The following is a 23,843-nucleotide window of genomic DNA, read 5'->3' on the forward strand; positions in this document are numbered from 1 at the left end:
GGTAAAATATAAATAATATAACCCAGTTTCTTGGTTTTAGATTTTCTATCCTGAGGTCAACTACCATCAGTATCATCTAATTTAAACAAGAGGCCTCGGAATGGAATAAGAACACCAACAAACCATCATTTGATTGCCTCCAGAGGTCATTCAAATTTTGAAGGCAAAGACTGCTAGAGCGTAGAACATACAGTAATAAAGAAGGACCCCTTGATTAAATCCTATATAGTGGGCCTTATACTAGAAAGGTCAAACTGGATATCAGATATCTGATTATGCTAAAATAATTGAATTAGTGTGAAAAATGTTGTATTTTCCCATATTTTCTGCGTTTCTGGAGGCCAAAATGTTCTTTTAGATCTGTGTGAATGACCACAATTGAAGGCTTTATGCACAGTTTTATTCTTTTATCTCAACTTACTAGTCAGATAATAATAAATAAAGCTCCATTTCTTTTTTAGACAAAATTATTTTTATTTTCGTAAACATAGTTAGTTTTACAACATTTTACATATATTATTACTAGTTATAAACGAAAAAGGCATTTATTTTTGCAATATAATTTGGCTATTCTTTCATAGCTAGAATTACAGTTAGTAATGTTCGAGATATGTAACAATATGATATATTATTATAGCATTCTTTGGTGAGGAATGCTATAATATTCTTAAAGCTCCATTTTGAGGTGAGAGGTTTCTACCTGAAAAAAATAGCTCACTTTTCAGAACCCCAACTGTTAAACCTAACATATGTTGGACTTTTCCCTTGACATGGTAACAACTAAATAATTCTAGTTCCAATAATACGCAATACATGACCAGCCATAAAAATTCACACTGAATTTTTGGTGCCCAAGGTCTCGTTTCTTTTAAAGATCCTAAATATATAATATACATTATTAAACTTAGGATAATCGATGTATGTCTTTTATTTTCGAAATTAGCCAACAACCCACCAAAGCCGGCTTCCCTATCTCCGCTGGGGTACTTGAAAACCAGGATACGCTGGGGGGGGGTCAATTTGACCCCCCCCTCTAAATCCCATGTTTTATGTCCAAATATGACAAATGATACATCATTAGAAAGCTCTTGTGCTCTACTTTTAGAATCTGCAAAAAAATTTGCAAATTTGCGAAAATTGAATTTTTTATCGCAAAATCCAGTTTTATAGTAAAAATGTTTGCAAAAAAAAATTTTTCCAAAAAATAAACAAATTATACATTTTTGAAAAGCCCTTGACCATGCCATTTCAAATATGCAAAAAATTTTGCAAAATTTCAAATAACCTGATTTTTAATCAAGAAAAACTAAAAATGTGCAAATTTCCTTTCACAGGTTGTTTGCAAAAAATTTGCAATTTTTTTCCGCAAAACTTGTGCAATCCGTTTCCTTATGTCATAGGCTTTCCAAAAAGCTAAATTTTATCAAAATCTGACAAGTGAAAGTGGGTCAAAACAAAGATTTAGTTTGCTACAGGCAAGAGCAGTCATTCAGGCAGTGTGCCTGAGGACTCAGGCAGTTAGTATTAAAGCCCGGTTTTAGGCCTAAAGGGAGGGCTTTGGGTATGTAAGAAAAGTCAGAAAATTTCAACAGCCTCAGACCAATACTTTTTGAGTTATGTAAAAAAAACTACAGGGGGGGGTCAAATTGACCCCCCCCCAGCGGGAATAGGGTTAAGGCTTGATAAAAGGTTACATTTTAAAAAATTTCAAAATCTTCCAGACAATTCTGACTGAAAGGTTTGATTCTTAAATATCATGTTACACTTTAATTTTTGGATAAATGCTGATTTAAATTTTAAGCCATTTCATAGAAAATTGAAGAATAAGTGAGTTAGAAATAGTTTAAAAACAGTTTGGCTAGTTTAATTTTATTTTTATGTATTAAAAAATGGCATTTGAGTCTATTTTCAGCTTGAAATAAGAAAATGAGGTACATCATAAAACTTTTTTTTTACTTATTTCTCCGATATTTAATCGTCCATTCAGTATTGTGTAAACCATTCTGATTTATTTACGGTGTTGTTTTTTAGATCTAGACACACCTTTGGGCGGTTGGCTCAATTCCTATATTGATTATGCCAATTATTCATATAATATCTACACAGGCTGTCCCAAAAAAACGGGAATAAAGGGTATACAATAATACAGGCTCTTTTAATGAATTTTAAAGATGGGCTGAAAGTCAACATTTTTGATGCCAATTACGTATATAAAAGAGATAATTGGGTTTACCGACTAGTTTAGAATAAGATTTTCAAGATTGAGGTAATATCTAAAATATACGTCATTTCTGATTTAATATTTTCAATCTCCATGCATTCTTAGGCGTTTAGAGCTAAAAATGACAATTCAACAGGCTCTTAAAGTTTCCAACTTGAGAGTTTAATTTAGGTGGGGAAAAATAGTCTTCCATAGCAAAAACTTCTGAATATTCATTTAAGCTTTTCGTAGAAGGTACATTGGATATGAATCATTTGATTTTCACCTTTGGCTAATTTTTAATGTAAGATCCAGGACCAACGGAGGTTTATTTGCTGCCAATATTGAACACTTTAATTATGACTGTTTTAAATATTAAATACAAAACTTATATTATACCTAATACCTTACTCAAGTTGGAAACCTTAGGACCCTAAAATTTGTATTCTAAATTATACAAGCCTAAAACTGGACGCGCGCATTGAATCTTATTTCTACACAAATATTACGAATTGCCTTAATCTTGAAAATCCGTTTTTAAATGAGACCCTCATTTTCATTATTTTTGTGACACACTGTATAAATATAAATAATATCTTATAAGAATGTTACATAAATATATGTATCATATGAGAATGCTTTTAGTTATTTACTGTACCAGTAAAATATGTCATCGATGAGGCCATCGCTTTGCAACCTTTTAGATATTGCATCTGAATCTGCACAATCGAACCCAAGCTAGAAAAATGTAGACATAGGTCGCATTAAAGAATAACTTGAACTTGTTGGACTAGCTAAACTTCTTTTTTGTGCAAACCTAATCTTCAACTTCTTGTTATTCATTAACTTACTTTTATGTGTTTTTTATTACAGCCATAATACATTGAGATAAATATTTGAATACAGAGACAGACAAGCCAAATATGTAGATGCTGTTTTTAAAACATTATACCTTGATAATTTTTATAAGAGCCATTGCTGAAGCAAACACAACACTTCGTTTCTTTCTTTTTCCAGCAGGCATAATATTTACCTTTAATTGATTGTTGATCATATAGAAATATGGTTTATTTAAAATAATTCATTGTCCAGTTGATTTACTTTCATAGATGTTCTGACGTTAAAAAGGCATAAAAATGTTAAAACTGGATTATAAGTTGTCAAAAAAAAATTTCAACTATGATAAAATGCAAACAAATCAAAAGCTTGAACATTTTGCGTTGTTTCCAATCTTTACCAATTTCAAATAAATTTAGGGTTTACTGTTTCTTGATCAGTATGTTAATCGAACTGCACAATACAGTACAGTACAGTACAGTACAGTACAGTTTACTGTTTCTTGATAAGTATGTTAATCGAACTAATTGGCTTCTTAATCTCTCACTATGCTGATAACTAAACCCTTCGAATCCTTTCATTGGTTTGATCACTTCAATTAGTTTCAGAAATATTCCATAGGTTCTGTTTGAACAATTTAAGCTGCAGGTTTTAATACAAAAAATAGCACTATCATTTTTCCAAGAGAGTAAGTTATTTGAATTTAACTCTCTGAAGAAGCCAGGGATATCATGTAGTTCTTTAAAGATTCTATTTGCTTACCTATGAAAGCTTGGTGCATTGACTTTTTATTTTTTAAGAGTAATCAAATTATATTGTTTTTTTTTCTAATTATTTGAATTTAGCTTGCGTTAAATCAGGCCAATATCCTATAACAAAACAGTCCTGACACCCTGACAAAAAGGATTTGAGTCTTTGCTGCAAAATCTAAATTTGTAATCCCTATTTCTTTGCAACCTGGTGGTGAAAATCTATGATATTTCAAACTTGGATTATATGATCTAACAGAATGCATAGTTTGAAATATCTAAAGTCTACAACATTGGGTTACAAAGGCATAGAGATTAGAAAATAAGAGTTTGTTAAAAAGACTCAATTCCTTTACCTCATTGTTAAGGTTATTTAACAATATCTTTGAGTTTGTAATAAAACTTGCCTGATTTGCATTATTGGTATTGAAGTTTGCAACGATGTTGCTAGAATCCACCGCGTTGATGTTCAGGTTGTTGTTGTTGTTGTTATTATTGTTAATGTTGTTGTTTACATTCAGGACCAAAGTTAAAACCCCGGCGGCAAATGCGGCAAAATCTAATGCTTAATAAAAGACTAGGTAAAGCACAAGAAATGCTTATATATTCAGTATTCAATTTTTAATATCACATATACCATTATTTGGATTCTTGATGAAATAAAATGAAAAAAGCATGTTTGCTAAATAAAATACCTTTTGATCCACTGATGATAGCTGTACTAGCTGCATTTGTACAAGATTCTACTTCATCCCTTCAAATAATTAAGATATTTGCTAAACACATGATGAATTGATTTTTAAGAACTCATTGGCTAGTATAGAAGAAAAACAACCAAAAAAAAGAGATTCAGTTTAATCACCAAAACTTAATTTTCATGATTTTACGACCCCAGCTCCTTTCCTACACTTAAAGGAATTGAGTCTTTGCCACAAATCCCAATTTTCCAATACCTATATCTTTAAAACCAGATTGAGTAATCCTTTGATATTTCAAACTTTGATTATTTGATCCATCAGAATTTATAGTTTGAAATATCTAGGGTTTACAACATTGGTTGTAGAGATAAAGGGATTTAAAAAAATCAGAGTTCATGGCAATGACTCAATTCCTTTGTTTGTTTGTAAAGAAATATTTATTCAAATATTTGCAGACATATTTATTTCATACTGATAAAGATAAAGCATGACACATTGTGTTTATAAATAAAATGTTATAAACTATTAGATCTTTTGTCTAATTAAATGATGTATGTAAAATTAAAATGTTTATTGAAAACTTATTACGGAATATATTGAAGCGTTATTAAATTTATTATTAAATTGCTGTAAGGGAGCTGCTCAACTGCTGGTATAGATGAATCCTAGAACCCGGAGCTTCTCTGGTTCAGGACTGTTGAAGGCTGCTGCTGTAGGGGAGCTGCTAGAAGCTGGTATAGATGAATCCGGAGCTTCTCTGGTTTAGGACTGTTGAAGGTTGCTGCTGTAGGGGAGCTGCTAGAAGCTGGTATAGATGAACTCTAAAGCCCGGAGCTTTCTGGTTCAGGACTATTGAAGGGTGTTGCTGAAGGAAGCTGCTAGAAGCTTTTTAAAATAGAATTCGGGATCTGGACAGCTGTTCAGTTGTTCAATGTAGGCTTCTAAGTGAAAGATGCCTTAGTCCGAAAACTGAGGTTTCTATCTAGACTTTAGAATATTAATAAAATCTCTTTTTTGGTAGTACAGAGTTGGTTTGGAACTCTGGAGCTATTCAAGGGTTGGCTACAACTGCTGGTAGCATATTTTAAAGATACTCCAAAGTTTTAAGGCATGGTTTTAACTTTGAACCTATAAGTAAAAAATGCACAAACAGAACACAGAATGTTCACAAAAAAATGCAAACATATAAATCATTTAACAATTTTATCATAAAATCACAAATTTCAATTTTAAAAGTCTTTTCATTCGTTTGTGGTTTTTACAAAAAAAAAGTTTTATTTTTTGTAAACACCCGGCAGAGTTCTTTCATATGGATGATTGATTCCAACCATGACTCAACATTTGTTAAGATTAATAGTTTAACATTTTTTGTTAAAATTGCGTACTTTGAACTCCCTCAGAAAACAGATTGTCGCTTTTTCGCTGACATAGACATATTTATTTTTACATTTGTGTTTCTAGCCGTTTTTAAATAATCTAATAACACAATTAAGACTATTGGGCTCATAATACAATACTTAACCCTATCCCTGCTGGGGTACTTGAAAACCAGGATATGCTGGGGGGGGGGTCAATTTGACCCCCTCCCCTCTAAATCCCATGTTTTATGTCCAAATATGACAAATGATACATCATTAGAAAGCTCTTGTGCTCTACTTTTAGAATATGCAAAAAAATTTGCAAATTTGCAAAAATTAAATTTTTTATCGCAAAATCCAGCTATATAGTAAAAATGTTTGCAAAAAAAATTTTGTCCAAAAAATGAAAAATTATACATTTTTGAAAAGCCCTCGACCATGCAATTTCAAATATGCAAAAATTTTTGCAAAATTTTAAAAACCTGATTTTTAATCAAGAAAAACTAAAAATGTGAAAATTTTCTTTGACAGGGTGTTTGCAAAAAATTTGCAATTTTTTTTTCGCAAAACTTGTGCAATCCGTTTCCTTATGGCATAGGCTTTCCAAAAAGCTAAATTTTATCAAAATCTGACAAGTGAAAGTGGGTCAAAACAAAGATTTAGTTTGTTACAGGCAAAAGCAGTACAACAGGAATAGGGTTAAAATAATTATTTAAAAATATAATTTTGGTTACAATAAAAATTGATGTTCTTTAGTTATATAAAATTTAACAAGGAATACAAATAACGACAAATAATAGTTTACCGTTGGTACATTACAGGAATATCTCTGATTTTTCTTATATTTTTATTCTTTAGAGCATGTGGTAGTTCTCCCTTTTCTACTCTAAAAAACTGTTTATTATTATTAAATATCAGATATATGATTGGGATTTAAAAAAAAGTCTAATACGGATCATGCTTTCTTTATTGATGTAAAAGAGTAAGTAGATAAACTACCTATTTAACTTTTAAGTATTTTAGTAGTCATTTATAACAATTTTTAAACTGGCAACAAAACTGATGCATTTAAAAATAAAATTGAATTAATATATTCCTAAGTAATGCCTCTTTGTCACAAACTCTGATTTTCTAATCCTTATATTTTTGCAGGCTGATGGATGTAACCCTTTAATATTTCAAACTTGGACTATTTTATCTAACAGAATGTATACTTTGAATGACATTTGGGATTAGAAAATTTGCATATGTGGCAAAGACTTGATTTCTTTGGTTGATCTGCTCATAGATGCCTGAGTTGATTCAATGGAAATGCTTTTAAAAAGATACGCAAACGTATAATTTGAAAACTCACTTTTTAGAGAAAAATTATTCATTAAGAAAAAAATTAAACTATACGTACATACTAGAATAAAGTGTTGAAAATTCTGAACTTGTTTTTACACCGACGGCTAAATCATTATCCCAAAACAATTGGTCCCTCACCAAAAGCTAAAATAAGGAACTGTTAGACTAATCAATAAAAGAATATTTAAATCTATATTTAAATATTTAAATAAGAATGCTTTTTTCACAAGATCCTTTAGAGTTTGTAAATAAATATTTATTTTGGTTTGATTTTGTCTGAATAAACATGCTTAATAAGTACTTACTTCTTTAAGTTGATTGTCCAGAGCATTTAGAAAATCCAGCTGAGAAATATGTTGACCAAGTGTAATTCTAAACTTAGGTTGAATAACTTATTTAAATCTCATTTTTGGATAAAGAATGCGTATATATAACTAATGTTTTTTTTCAATGATTTTCAAAAATGAAGAAAGAAGGTTTCGAAGAAAAAAAGACTATACCTTTAAGTCGACTCTCACTTAATTTTGTAGTTTAATTTTTTATTCTTATACTAGCTTGGTAACCCAGCGTTACCTGGAAACTAATCTTTTTCTATTAAAGTTAACTTAAAGTTAACTAAGAATTTTTAAACATTCCAGTGGTTCTCCCGAGTTCCCAAGATACAAATTTGAGTCAAATCGGTCAATGTTCATGATATGAGTAATGAATGATTGGACATACAAAAAACAAGCAAATAAACAGAGATTACAACTTTATAAATATAAAATCAATTTCAATGATTTACAAAGCAGATTATTTTCTTTTTTAAGTTTGCAGTAGTTCTTTTCTGATTTAAAAAATCTAAATTAGAAAAAAGTAATTATAATTCCAAGAAGATCATCATGACTTTGTTTGAACTACAGTGAAACCCATAAAACTTTGAAATCTTGTGTGCATTTGATGTTGTTAAAAAGCAAATCGTTTTTACCAGTATCTTGAAAATCAACTTATCAAGTAAAAGGGTCCTGTGTATACTGCACAATTGCTGTAACGTATTTCCATTGAGCTACAGTGAAACCCTTAATAACGAATACATCAAAAAGAATTCATCTAATGTCGTATTCTTCACTTTCCGATAATGGAATGTTGCAGATATTTAGTTTTTTAATTAAATGATTATATGGAACTCTTTAAAACTGTTCCCGCATATTCATGGCTATTTATTTATTTTCGCAAATACTGAAATTTACGTAATTCAGTATAAAACTCATTGAAAAATTGTCAAGACGACATTTGATAAATTCTTCCGATGTATTCGTTAGTAAGGGTTTCACTGTAATAATATGAGTTTAATAGTCATCTTCTGTTTTCAAAGTTTTCTGGTATCACTGAATGTAAAAATTGACTTAACGTTACCTGAAAAACCAGGAGAAAATCGAATAACAAATTAAATTCATTTCTTTAACTTTGGAATAATATTATATACAAAGACATCATTTAAATGTATGTTTACATCTAGCTCTCCACTGTACTGCTTGACACGGATTATATATAACAGTATATTTCTCTCTGGCCTCTACCTGTGTATATTAACTGTAACTTTCCAGAGTCGATGACAATAGAAAATTTGTAATAATTTAAACGTTCAGAATTTAGAATAAAGCGTATTTAGTATACTCTTCCTTAAAATATTAGAGAAGCTAGCGAGATGTGGAAAATATTGGGCTCGTTTTTGCAAACTTAAAGCGTCTTCACTTTTTCTTTTTATTGCGCAATTTAAAAACCATAAAATAATTTCTATGGCTAATTGCTTACTTTAAAAAACGATTTTTCGTATGATTCATTCCAACTTCCGATATTTCCCAAAAAACAGAAACGCTCGGCGAAGGATGGCAGTCTTAGTTTTTTCTTTTTGTAATTTTCAATCATTAAAATGTTTAAAGGACATTGTCGGAAATAAATTAATAATGAAAACACAAAGTTCTGAGCAATTGTGGAATGAAATTGAAATTGACCTTAAAGAAACTAAATCTGCAAAAATATTTAAACAAAGAGTAATCAATATTCATCTTGAGAATTATGAGAGGTATAAATGCGAAAAACCTAACTGTATATCGTGTGAATAACAGAAGGTTTGAGACATGAATTATCGGAGGATTTTAAGAAGGTGGATTAAAGAAATACATTGGTGAAAATAAATCTGGGGAATATAAAGACGACTTTATGACTCATATTTTTGATTAAATAGTTCAATGAACATAAAATACCGTAATTGAGCAGTGAACATGCAGATTGTCTAAATTTCGTCTTCAAATTCCGGAGTTTTATGTATACAAATTCAATGAATAATTCTGATAAATTCAGGTTTGTCGGTGCCACTGCCTAGCTAAGTATAACCATGTATGAAACCCAACTGCCAAGCCAACAAAGAATAGGAGAGTCTGCGTTTACAATACCAAAAAAAAGTTTGGATGAAGGCTCTTTAATTGGACCATATGAATTCCTCACGCTGAAAGATCCCAGAGTGTGAAAAAAACTATTACACTCTTAAAAAAATATTATGACGTTATATTTTTCAATAATTCATTTAAATCAGGTAGAGAGAGAATTCAATCTTGAATGAAAAATTAATGAGATAATTTATTACTGTTAAAAAGTACAAGGTTACAATTGCATAAAAGATATGAGACATTATAAGCACTTTATATACTTCAAACCAAAAGTAAATGTTCTAAGGGACTAACAGATGTAATTTCAAGTTGGCCATTAAAGTTCCTATCAACAACGGTACCATTTAAACATTTATCTGGGTAACAATAAGGAAGATATCGTGGTTATTTCATCTTAAAAAGTGATAAATTCTGTAAATTATGTTCATTGTTTTTCCACTTGTCACTGTTATGGACTATGGACAAAATAAATATTTCAAGATAGAAAAACTTAAGTGGATTCCCCTTGTTTTGTTTTTAATAACTATTTAATACATTACAAAAGACGACATTATGAAACGTCAACAGGGTAAATATATATTTTTCTGGAGAAGACGACATTAGTTACTATCTTTTGGTACCCGAGAAAATGCGTCAGAGGAACTGAGTTTTTCTCACAAACTCTACTTTTCTAATCTCTATATCTTTGCTACCCACTGTCGTAGACCTTTGATATTTCACACTATGAATTCTGTAAGACAAAATAATCTAAATTTGAAATATTAAAGGTTTACATCATCAGATTGTACGGATATAGGAATTAGACAATTTGAGTTTGTGAAAAAAAACCTCAGTTCCTTTGCGTCGATTTTCTGATGCGCTATCTTTAATTAGCAAAGTCTTTGGTTAGGAGGGTCCAAACTGCACAGTAAATTGTGATTGCTTATTTGTAATATCTCATGTTTTGTAGTTGAATAAAAATATGAATGAATAAATCATTAATAAAATACGAAAAAACGTAACTATTTAATATAACCATTCACAACTGTTTTCTTCCGTTATTTTTTTTTCAATCGTTAATTTGCATACACCTAGACTTAAATTTCATAAAGTAACCATAAGATAAATATATTTATCATTTTCCTGCATCACATTTACAGAAATTATTATCACGATCATTTAACAAATTACAATCACATATAACGCAAGTTGAAAAACTTTGAATAACAGAATCACAAAATGAATTAAAATCCTCTATTCTGGCTTTCTGAACGGCATCATTCCTATGTTTTGTAAATATAAAAGATCATAAAAAAAACTGAATAGGTTGAGTTTTTAGCAGAAATATATTATTCTTAATTCTGGGACCAGATTTTATGAACAGCAAGAATAGTTGAATTCCTTTGGACTAAGCCTTTTCATTAAATCTGGTTCCAGGGTTTGAAATGTTATTCATTTTTTTAATTGCTCACCTCGTTATAGTTTCTTCATCCAGTTGTAAGCTACACTCCTTACCAGATATTGTCTAAATAGCATCTTTAAACTTTAGTTAAGAAACATGATAACAAAAATTACAGATTGTTGGGTGATTCAAGAAGAACAGATCAATTGCCTGATTAAAGAAATTGATGCATTTAATAATTGGCTAATTTGAATTCAGTGTGTTTTTATGAATAACGTTTGTGTTGAATTGTATAATTAAGAAGTTGTTTTACAAACGTGCTATAAAATCAAAATTAGGCCTATGCTTATAGGATGATCAAATTGATTAATTTGCTGATTGACTGATAGAGAGTTTAACCCTATGCCGATTGGGACATTTTTGTCTAATATAGGTGGGGATTTTCAAAAAAAAATTTTTTTGCAAAATTTGTTCACAACTATGATGTTGAAAAAGTGAAGAAATTCTAATTTAAGCCATTTTTAAGTCATTCAGAAGAAACCTCGGGGGGGGGGGTTGAAAACTCCCCCCCCCATCGTGATAGGGTTATAAGATAAATGCAAATTGCTACGTTGTCGAAGAATGTTAGGTTATATTTACCAATCTAAGTTTAGTTTTCAACATCTCAGCTCGACTAGAAAAAAAAACTATAAATGTAAGAAAATTAAAAAGTGAGATTTAATCGAGGAAAGATTTTTAGTTGATGCACAAGGGTGTAATACATTTTAGTGAAGGAATTGGCTCTCTGTCAAAAATTCCTATACTTAGCAATCTGATGGTGCAGATATTTTATATTTTAAACATATATTATTTGATCTAACAGAATTATTAGTTTAAAATTTCTAAGGTCTACGGCATTGGACTGCAAAAATATATGGATTAAGAAATCATAGTTTGTGGCAAAGACTCAATTCCTTTGTGAATATGAACCTTCGTAATAAAAATGTTTGACTTTGTTTTGAGTTGATCATTACTTTTAACTTTTATTACAAATGTCTGTTTCACATTGAAAAGGTCCACATTGTCCCCGTGAAATATAGATGTATTTACACTGTTGAACAGTTGTTATCTTTAACCAATCAGAAGCGAACAGAAATATAAGTAGCCAATGAGGAAACAGTGTTAGCGAATTATAATTGATTGTTATGAAAATCGTCAAGTCACATAGATATATTTACTAATTCAACTTTCCACTTGATTACGCGCTTTACGACACTATATCTTTTATCATTAACTTTGCTCCATACTTATCTTTTTCTTTTGTTTCCTTTTTCCCTCTTACTCCCTACCTGTACTCTGCTTTGACCAAGGCAAACCTTTCCTCTAATTCCCTAAATCCATAGCTATAAAGATTTTCAAAAAAAATTTAATTTTTTGTTTGCAGAATAACATTGTTTATAAAGTAAAAAAAATCATTGGCAGTAAAAAGATTATTTTTTATATGAATAGATTGCATTGAAAAGCCATAACATTCTTAATTTCAAGTATATGTAAATGTTTTTTAAAGTCTATTCCTCAGTCCCTCTTCCTCTTTCCTTAGGTCCGTTAGGTCCCTGGTACTGAACATTGACATTAAAATGTTAGAAAGTTAACCCCTCATTTAATTTTAGAATTGAAGAAAGAAAGATAAAGTATAGATTATGTTCCACAAAATGTACTCTTGTTGTATATAATTAATTCTTTTAATTATTGATGCAATATGGAATAGCTATGGAGTCACAACTATATTTGACGTTTTCCAAGTCTTTATTGGAGTTGCTCGTTGCAAAGACCCGATTCCTTTGATGTGGAATTTAACCGGAAATTCCTAATTCTTTTTGTTTATTTTAAGTTTTTAAAAACAAACTTCCACAGTGATGCAGATTACGGATAAAAAATGAAGATATAAAGTGTGTATTGAAAACAATTTCCTGGGTAGCTGTTAAAAGTGCGTTTATCGACATGGTAAACATTAAAATAATATTTACTGTAAATAAATATGATTTTTTTTAATGCAGGGTTTCCCATTAAACTTGACATTTTAGAGACGACTTAAAGATCGACTTTAATAAGTAACTAAGTGCAAATTTGTAACAAAAAGATAAACGACTCATAAGCTTTTAGAATATGTAGTGGAACACCACTAAAAAAGCTATCATAAACTGTGTATTCTTTTTTTGTCCTTAGATAGAGATCGAAGGCTGTCTCTTAACGGTCATGTTTAGCGAGACGACCTGCTTCTGTTTTATAAACCTGGTTGTTTTAGAGATGTTTATTGAATTCTCAAATTCTATATCACTTATGTCGTCTTCCGTTCTCGAAGTCATTATATCGTCTTCACTATTTGAACTTTCTCCGTCGTTTTTACTTTGTGTGATTTCTATATGTTAAGACACTATCTTGAATGTTTTTAAATGAATATTATTAATTATTTAAGTTGACAGAATTTCTTTGCTATTCGTTTCTTAATTGCGTACGTGAGAATTAATTGATATTATCTAGCCTGTTGTATTCTCGATTACATTGCGCTGAGAATAATTATATCTAAAATCAAAAGTTTTTGAATAATTCTTGACTTTTAGTAATTTCTTACTGAATAAAAAATTTATTTAAAAAATCAAAACAATGATTAAAAGTACGGGGAATCAAGAAATTTTTTTTTAGAAATATGGAAATTTGAAATTATTCTGGAAATCTGAAATTTTTATGAAAATCTAGATATGTTATTAAAATCTTGGAACATTATGGAATATCATGGAAATCTGAAAACATTTTTAAAAAATCAAGAAATAATCTTGACATTTAAAAACATTCTGAAAATTTGGAAATACATTGAAAATCAAAACTATTACGAAACTAAAGAAGCTTTAATGGAAGCGATGAACTTACATCCCAAAAAACGAACAAAAAAGAATGCAAAAATTCCAAAAACTTTTCTTTCCTTCGTTCCAGTAGCTGGCAAAATTTGTGAATGAGCATTGAAACCTTAATAAATATCGTTACTATTTTTTAATCCTGAAAGCATTCGGGGAAACCACCTGACACTTTAAAAACGGTTTCATTTCTTAAAGACCCTCATTTTTTTACTTTTTCTAAATAAGTTTATATTTAAGAATTAACAATAATAGCAAAAAATAAGAAAAAAAATTAATGTCGTCTTCAAAATAGTCTTTGCAAATGATTTTTGACTTAGTATGGTAATGCCAAAAAGGAGAACTGAACTGTGAAGTGTAAACAAACAAAACATGCTCGATAAAATACTTTTCACCGCTGTTAACCTTTTCTTGTTGAAAACCAGAATAATTTTTTACCATTTTCATGAAATAAACTTTAGTAGAAGAGATTGTATTATTTTTTTTAATTAGGCATTTCAATGCTTTTTCTACGATACCGGGATACGGACTCGGTCACATTTATTTCTGAATACAGATCTTTTATGCGGGCCTCCAATACTATCTGTTCATTTTTAGACATGAAAAATAAAAAATAAATTTTAGCATAACAAAGCTTTAAAAAAAATGTATTTATATTATATACTATGTGCCCGACGTTGCCCGTGGAATAAAAATAAATTTATAATGTTGAAAAAAAAAAATTTTTTATTTTACCCAATGTTAACCTTGGGATGCCCCGGGGTTCTCTCAAAAAAACTCAGCCCATTCGGTCCAGCCGTTTGGCCGGCTATAGGCAACATATATACTAATGTCTTCTTGTGTTATTATATAGAGAAGATAGTTAAAAGGAATTTTTTGAGGGGGGGGGAATTTTGTCGGCAAGATTTTCGGGGAGATTTTGAGGGGGGGGGGAATTCTGTCGGCAAGATTTTCGGGGAGATTTTTGTCATTAAATTCTACCGCAGCACTACCCACAAAGACTTGAATGACATAAAGGCTTTTAAAATAACGATCTAAAGATTTATTTTTGTCATTCTCAATCCTTTGAAGGTCAGTTTTCATCTTACCTCTAAAAATGTGTAGTTGTAGGGTACTTTACCAGTAAACATGGATTGCTGAAAAAAAAGTGTTAAAATAAAGAATGCTCTTATATAATCTTTTTTACCTTAATTTCATAAACTTCCTCTGATACGCCCACTTCTGTCTCTGTAAAGCAAATTGTTTAACATAAAAACAATGTTCTATTATGTACTTACAAGAAATTCCAAAGAAAAATCAGAATTAAATTGCGTCTTTTAAATTGTCTTTGTTCCATGCGACATTCATTAGTAAATATGACTTTAAACTGGATGAATGCTAAAAACAATGACCATGGAACATGCCATATATAATAATGTATTCCCCATTTCTGGAATTTTAAAAATATGGTTTGTCCCATACGTCTGTTTAGAAATAGTTCAAAAACACAAAAAAATATAATGAAATATAGGGTTCTCTTAATCCTGTCAAGACCGAGGATTTTTGCGCCTCTACTCCATACCGCTATGCATTTTTATATACCAACCAGTATCTCTAAATAAAAAAAAACACCTCGTGTCCTTTTACTTAGATCTCAGTGTTTAAATGTTGCTTTTTGTCACCATTTTCTCATTAAACTCAGAAAAACGAAATTGGCCTTAAAGCTTTTTATGGACCCGATCGGTTCAGCCGTTTTGGCGTTTATTGGATACAAACATATAGACAAACACCCAAAACAAGCAAAGTATATATAGAAGAAATAAGTCTTCAAGTAAAATTACAGTAAACCATTCTTATGGTTTAGGATTATAATGTACCTTCATACATTCCATAAATTGACTTTGGATCACTTATAGGAAGCAGAGGGGGGGAGGTGTTCTCTACAGTTCCACGCTATCCATAGTCTATCTATCCAAGCTATCCTTTCCAGTCTATAGGAATTCAAATAATGTTAAAGAAGTTACCTTGAAGTGGTGGATTCGGATTTGAAGGAGCCTTACTAATGTTAGGTTGCTTAATCTCTACAATCAATATTGTCAGTGGAAAAATAAAATAATTAACATCAAAAGTAGCAATGTAGCAAAGCAAAACATATCCAGATACTGAAAAACCTGGTGTTCTAGCCCTTTTATATTTTAAACAACAAATTATGCTGGATCTAATAGTCGATGATTGAAATACCATCAGGTTGCAAAGATATAAAGATAAATTAGAGTGTGAGCAAAGTGATTATTTCTTTTGTTTATACGGCTTTGTTTTATTTGATCGGAGCTGAAAACTTTAGAATGAGATATCCTTAATCACGGTGGCTTAAACTGATTATCCAATGTACACTCTTTTGATTTTATTCTTAATCCTCTTTTTTGGATATCCCTACTGTTTCAAACTTACGTCTGATAACAATTACAGATACAATGTTATATAGATTGAACTAATATCCGATGGAATTAAAGTCAGCTGTCTGTTCATAAGCCGGCTTTTAGAGCATTTAAGCAAATATAGATTTAATCATGTTAATATGACCCTATTAAAAAATATGCTTTATCACATTTTAGGACTATCATCATTTTAAACAAGTATTAACAAACAATAGTCCAAAACTTATATTTATTTAATCGATGTTTAGTTCAATTGATATGACACCAGAAAAAAACGGTTTTTCAAAAGTTAAAGAGTACATCTTAACATGATACGCTGATTAGTTGAATTTTATACTTCTTTCTTGGATATCGAATGCGTATTAAAATAATCTCGGGTTTAGTAAAACCAGGAGTTTAAGCATTAATCATAATAAAGTTTTCAGCTCTGAATACTCTTTTGTGTGATTCATGTAAACGACTGACTTAGTTTTATAGAAGATGATTCCTCTACCTTATCCTTCACATTACACATGTTTAACCACAAACTAAAACATTATTTCAAGGTTGTCTTTTTACAAAAAATTAGATCAATATTTTCCTGATGCCCTACATTTCTTTGCTGAAGGTTTTTTGTTTTTAAAACAACTTGTAGAAGAACCTAAATATATTTGGTTTATTTTTTTTAACTTGGATCAATCATTGTAATAATAAACACTAATGATTGTTTATTAATTGATATAAGATTTATTTTATCCAAAATATTAAAATAATGGATTTTTTAAAGAAATGAATAAATACGGTATATACAGAGGATTTAAAAAAAAAACTTTGTGGTAAAAATATATAGAATTTTTCGACCATTTAAAAGCTTCATATTTCAGTTCCTTTAAAGGGAGTGTTCGCGAAAAATGAAAGGGGGTATAGGCTTAATGCGATAAAAAAGCACTTTTGATCGCTACTAATCTTACTTCTTTCTGTTGCGTCTATAAGGAGAAAATTGTTAAAGACGTCTCATACCGAATAACATGGCGTCCATACAAATTGAGAAAATTGCAACATACGACTTAGACCGTAAAAAATCAATTTAATTTCAAACAAATCATTCAGATATTACAACCTATAGTCATCGATTATCTTTCGCCATATTTATATATAGTTGATTTTTCATAATATGTTTTAATTGTTATGATCTGAGAGTTACTTATAAAAACATTTATTCCTGTTTCGAGGATTTTTGGTAATGAAGACGACATTTTCACATTTTCCAGGAATTTTCGAAAACAAGTTGTATTCTAAATATTATTTTAAAAAAACAAAATCAAAACTAGTATGAAATATCAAATATATACAAATGTGGCGAAAGATAATCGATGACTATAGGTTGTAATATCTGAATGATTTGTTTGAAATTAAATTGATTTTTTGCAGTCTAAGTAGTATGTTGCAATTTTCTGAATTTGTATGGGCGCTAAGCTATTCGGTATGAGACATCTTTAAAAATTTTCTCCTTATCGACGCATCAGATAGAAGTAAGATTAGTAGCGATCAAAAGCGCTTTTTTATCGCATTAAGTCAATACCCCCTTTCATTTTTCGGGAACACTCACTTTAAAGTATTTTTTTTTCTTTATAGGTCTCATACTGTTTTACAACCACTTTTTTGAGTAAAAGTCGAAAATGGATTTCCTGGACGTTTTAGATTTTTGATTTTTACTTTTATTTTCATTTGCGTATAAAGTATGACATAAAAACAAATATGGGCACCTCCATACTTAATTAGCCCAGTCAACATCAATTTTTTGTTTGAAATTTAAAAAAAATTAATCGTTACATTCCACAGCTCGCTTTTTCATAAATAAAATTAAAACCTTTTTAATTTTTATCTTTTTCTAAAAGAAGCATGGGGCCTAGAAAAAAAACATTAGACTTTGAAATAACTGAAAATTATAAATTTCTAATGATTTAAAAAATTGAACAATATAACCTTGCAATGTTATACTAGAGTGTTTTGAAAATTAAATCCTATTGATTCTATTCTAGTTGCTGATTAAATAAATGGTAGACAGATTTTTTTTTTTGGGAGGGGGGGGGGTTGGAATGGAAACTTGTTAGAAATGGTCTTAGAAATATGATGAGAGGTTGCGCGAGTTTAAAAGTTTACGACTTTTTTATATTGTTTCCCGCCTTTACATAAAAATGTAATTTGTTTACTCTAAGATAGTTCTAATTAAGAATACTGCTATTATTGCCGATCATTAAAATCACATTATAATCCCATTGAAAGGGACTGTAAAGGATAAATGAAAGGTGGTATAGGCTGAAACCTGAAAATCTCAGGCGTTGAAAGATACATATTCAACATCTATCTGATGTTCCTATATCGAGAAATTGATGTAAAACTGTGTAAAAATTATACGAAAATCTCTATGTAAGAAATTTTGTATAAAAGATCATATTCAGCAAATATGCAAACAATCTGAAAACGATTATATCCCACAGATTTCTGACAGTCTCAGGTTTGCTCCCATTATAATTTTTTAATTTTCATTTTGCATTTTTAATAGATATAGTTAATAATATTATTTAAAAGTCCGTATTATGTCACAAAAACTTCCACCAATGAGAGTGAATTATACTGGTCACGGACGGAAATCACATGATCAGTATACTGCACTGCATTGGATGAAGTTCTGGTGACGTAATATGGACTATGCGGACTATATGTAATAATATTATCAAATATATCTATTAAAAATGCTAAATAACAATTACAAAATTTGAAATAGGAGCAAACCCAAGATTCTCAGGCTCCTGTGGGATACAATCGTTTTCAGATTGGTTGCGTATTTGCTAAATATGATCTGTGTAAACCTACTACTTTTATATATATATATATAAATTTTCGTACAATTTTGACACAATTTTATATCAATTTCTTGAGACAATTATCACGGAATTGCGCGGAATCAAATTTCCTTGCGCGATAACGTTATACGTGCATTACAAATATCTTGTTTCAGTGAGTAGCTTAAGTAAAATAATAAAGATTTATTAATATCCATATAAACCTAAATTATACTCTTGGGATCCAAGTTTCTGTGAGCTTTAATAGTTTTCTAAGTAATTACTATTATTTTTCTTTTTTCTTTTCTGAAGGTTAACTTGTTAATAATAAACAGACATAATCATTTCAATTAAGTATGTTATGACAATTTATATTAATCTGTTGAGATGTTTTAATCAAATATTAATCATACTTGTTAAATCAATAAAACGGGTTATAGTTATTGTTATAGTTATAGAAAGAAGTTTTTTTTGTTAATATCTAATTTTTCCATTTTAATATGTTTTTAATGAGATGAAACCAAACAATAACTTTTACCTTTTTAATACACTGTTCCCTCATGCTACATTGATTTTTATCCCACCAAAAATGCATTCAAGTTTAAAATAACACTGAATTCTAAAAAATCCTGCCTGGTTTTGAAAGGAACACATCAAGTTCTCGATTCCAGTTAGGAAATCGTCTACTTGGCTCCATTCAAGATTCTCTCTAAAAATTTTTGCTTGATAGAAATTTTGGTTTGAAATTTAAAAATAAAAAATGCAACTTTATTCAATCAAATTAATCATTTCAATTTTGAAAATTTTTATTTAGTTGAAAATGGTTATTTTATTGCATATGCATGCATTTTATCAATCACGGTAATGTCATAAACAAAGTATCTGGTTTCTCAAAAATAACGTAAAGGAATGCAGATCCGAAAACAATTATTTCGTTTTTTGGATTGTTAACCCTATCCCTGCTGGGGTACTTGAAAACCAGGATACGCTGGGGGGGGGTCAATTTGACCCCCCCCCCCTCTAAATCCCATGTTTTATGTCCAAATATGACAAATGATACATCATTAGAAAGCTCTTGTGCTCTACTTTTAGAATCTGCAAAAAAAATTGCAAATTTGCGAAAATTGAATTTTTTATCGCAAAATCCAGTTTTATAGTAAAAATGTTTGCAAAAAAAAATTTGTCCAAAAAATGAAAAATTATACATTTTTGAAAAGCCCTTGACCATGCCATTTCAAATATGCAAAAATTTTTGCAAAATTTTAAATAACTTGATTTTTAATCAAGAAAAACTAAAAATGTGCAAATTTCCTTTGACAGGTTTTTTGCAAAAAATTTGCAATTTTTTTCCGCAAAACTTGTGCAATCCGTTTCCTTATGTCATAGGCTTTCCAAAAAGCTAAATTTTATCAAAATCTGACAAGTGTAAGTGGGTCAAAACAAAGATTTAGTTTGTTACAGGCAAAAGCAGTCATTCAGGCAGTGTGCCTGAGGACTCAGGCAGTTAGTATTAAAGCCCGGTTTTAGGCCTAAAGGGAGGGCTTTGGGTATGTAAAAAAAGTCAGAAAATTTCAACAGCCTCAGACCAATACTTTTTGAGTTATGTAAAAAAAACTACGGGGGGGGCAAATTTGACCCCCCCCCCCAGCAGGAATAGGGTTAAAACTAAAACTAAACTAAATCCAATTTTTAATTTTTGACCCGAAAAACAGCAAACGCTACCTTCAGCAAATAAAAAATTGTCAATGAAATACATTATGGTAAACAAATTCAGGCATAATTATCATATTAAACTAAACTAATTCAGTTTGAGTTATTTCTTATTTTGATTTAATACTTACTTTGTGTTATTACTCAAACTGATAAAATGAATTTATTATTAAGTTTAAACTTTCACTTTAAAATGCATTTATATGAAAATAAAATAACAATTATATTTTCAGTCGAAATTACAACAATAAAATATCTGCACTGTTATTTAACTTCAAACTAAATACAACTGTCGGCATTCGTCATGATTTAGGAAAAATGCTAAACTAACTTTTACTTTTAAATATCAAATGTCAAAAGCTTTTCGTGTTCATGTTTTCTTTTTTCTTCATTTTGTAAACTTAAAAGTTTAAACTCCAGTCCATAATACAGTTTTTAAAAATCATCATCAAATTGGAGTCGCGTAAAAATTCTAATTCATCGTAAACCCCTGACTTCCATATTCTCCATATTTAATGAGAAAACACTCCTAATCATATAAGACCAAGTATAATCATTGAAGAGTGAAGACCACTTCTAATCATAAGAGACCATTCAGATTCTTTAGAAACCACTCATATAATCATCAGAGACCACTCATGTTTAACAGAAGACCACTCAAATCACAAACAACCACTCATTATCATTAGATACAACTCCATACCATTGGAGCCACTCATCAGCATTATAAACCAATCAAAATTCATAATTTAATGGTTACCACTCACAATGCAATGGAGAGCTTTCATGATTCATTGAGCATTGGAGACCACTCATAGTTCATCTGATACAACCCACTCCACCAATATCTTATCATATCTAACTGTATAGACCGCATTAGCACTTCGTAAACACCGATATTACATCATTAATTCATCAAAGGTCCTGAAATTGAAATGAGAGGTGTCCAGTAAATCAAGTGATGGGATGATATGAGTGACTCTCTTAAAAAAGGAAAAAACAAGGACAAGGGGTCTCTGACGATTTCAACTGCAGACTCAACCGCCGTAAATTACGTTTAAAATTAGCTTTTCCTAGTATTCCATTTTTTGGTATAAACAATATCCAACAGAAAGTATGAAATGGAACTGGTAGATCGGCTGTATAATTAACACTAAAGCAAGGCACAAGGTGGGGAAACCTTTTATAACTTAAATTCACAATAATAAAATCAAATTATAAGAGGAAGGGGGAGAAGTAAAAGTTCAGCTGTGGGGGAATCCTAAGGCTTTAATCCGTTTCTGATAATCTGACAATCTAAGAAATTTTTTAAGTCCAAAGCTAAATTTATTGTATCTCTAAAGATGTGCACATACTTATCTAAAACTAGAAAAAGACCTTTAAGTTGTAATGAATTAGATTATGTCTTTTTAAGTTTTACCTACATCCTTCTTTATAATTCTTTTCCTTTTTGAATTCCAATAAACATACGAATCAAGGAATCTTTTCTAACTTATTTATTTTTCTTAAGTTCTAATCAATCAGAGAGCAGTTCTTTAGTTTTTATATGTTATGTTTTCACACAAATAATTTCATAACTGAATAGTGATTTCCAACAGGTTTATAAAAATCCAAAGTGCAGATGATGCTTCATACAAAGATGCTCAAACCTCAATTATGCTGCATGCAGTATCGGATAAGAAGAAAAACATTTTGCGGATTTTTAAAAAAAAATTCGCGGATTTTCAAGAATTTAAATTTTTTACAAAATTAAAAACCTTTGAATTTTTATCATTCATAAACCTTCCCTGTGGTAAAAAATTTGGGCCCGATCGGTTCAGCCGTTTTGACGTTTATTGAACACAAACAGACAGACAAACACTCAAACAGACAGACAAGCCAAATTTATATATAGATGTACTTCAGAAAACAATTATTTGGCCGCTGGGTGTCATACAAGTATATTTCTTAAAATATCGAGAGACACTTAGCGGCCAAATAATAGCGCTCAGTTGCCATCTTCAGTAAAAATTACGCTTACAGTCACTTAAAATTGTGATATTTTTATTAAATTTTTGGCATAATTTTCGCATCTACCTGGATTTCTTTATAAATATTTCAATTTATTTAGATAAATTTTGGAAATTGAAGTAGAGCAAAAATCTTTCAAAGACGTCCTGGCATGGGATGTTTACTTATATTACCAACACAATATGATTAATTGGTTCAGGTTATGATAGACACGTTTTAAAATCTTAAATTAAATCTGCACATTCCTCTAAAATAAGCATTTATGGGTGCGGACAGAAAGCAATACGAGTCACGGTGAGGTATTTTAGGGGTCATGGTTTTTGTCACAAAACTCTTCTTAAAATGCATTTGGCTTGTGTTTCATGATGAGAATGAACAAAATGAATATACTCTGATAATCTTTTCATCTACAAACATTGTATCAATTGTAGCTAGCATTGATTTATAATGATTTCAATTTATAATTACTTTTCCCGTTCATATATTTATCCTTGAATGGATCCTGTAATCCCGCAATATATTTAGATGTCGTCTTTGTTACAGTGAGCTATTTCGCAAGAGAAACATATATTTTATAACAAAAGTACAAGAAAACACATCGGTTTTGGGATAGTCTAAATATATAAATAGATTCTAGAAGCCATTTAGAAAATATTTAGGGTCGTCGGCAGCATGCCAAAAACTTGATTTAGTCAGTGTATGGCGTGTTGAAAAATCCTATTTTAGAGTTTTCAATGAAATAGTGGGTTTTCGGTCAAAATACATTTAAACAACATAGGGACTTCTCTAAAATAAATAAGAGGTTTAAGGAATAAACTCATTTTGGCGGACCCCCCCCCCCTCCTAATATCCCACTGTGCGGGATAAGCGCCAAGCCACAAATCCATGTTTGCGATTTAATTGCGGAAAGGAAGACCTACGGGTGCGGGCGTGCCTTCCCCCTCTCTTGCTATACTATTGTACTTAGTAAAATAAGAAATTCCCGTTTACA

At 30.2% G+C, this 23,843-nt stretch overlaps 1 protein-coding gene and 1 long non-coding RNA gene across 3 annotated transcripts; both read right to left on the minus strand.

Moving 5' to 3' along the window:
* Window positions 1-545: 545 nt before the first annotated feature.
* Window positions 546-3,337, minus strand: LOC111707641 (uncharacterized). The gene is made up of 3 exons (XR_002766489.1): window positions 3,153-3,337; window positions 2,859-2,938; window positions 546-877 (listed from the first exon to the last, which is right to left on the minus strand). It is a non-coding gene; the product is annotated as an uncharacterized LOC111707641 (long non-coding RNA).
* Window positions 3,338-10,709: 7,372 nt separating this feature from the next.
* Window positions 10,710-22,531, minus strand: LOC111707640 (uncharacterized). 2 transcript variants are annotated; one of them, XM_023480773.1, is made up of 14 exons: window positions 22,492-22,531; window positions 19,766-19,841; window positions 16,888-16,947; window positions 15,894-15,950; window positions 15,077-15,117; window positions 14,979-15,026; window positions 13,959-14,002; window positions 13,521-13,561; window positions 13,271-13,397; window positions 12,553-12,597; window positions 12,328-12,369; window positions 11,639-11,672; window positions 11,070-11,122; window positions 10,710-10,880 (listed from the first exon to the last, which is right to left on the minus strand). In XM_023480773.1, exons 2-14 carry the CDS (start codon window positions 19,827-19,829, stop codon window positions 10,733-10,735), a joined length of 804 nt encoding a protein of 267 aa, XP_023336541.1. In that variant the 5' UTR covers window positions 19,830-19,841; window positions 22,492-22,531; the 3' UTR covers window positions 10,710-10,732. The 2 variants fall into 2 exon arrangements, with proteins under 2 accessions (XP_023336541.1, XP_023336542.1); XM_023480774.1 differs by lacking the exons at window positions 15,894-15,950; window positions 16,888-16,947; window positions 19,766-19,841; window positions 22,492-22,531 and adding an exon at window positions 15,747-15,887.
* Window positions 22,532-23,843: the final 1,312 nt, after the last annotated feature.

Source organism: Eurytemora carolleeae, unplaced genomic scaffold, assembly GCF_000591075.1.
Source record: "Eurytemora carolleeae unplaced genomic scaffold, Eaff_2.0 scaffold821, whole genome shotgun sequence".
Classification (NCBI taxonomy): Eukaryota; Metazoa; Arthropoda; class Copepoda; order Calanoida; family Temoridae; genus Eurytemora; species Eurytemora carolleeae.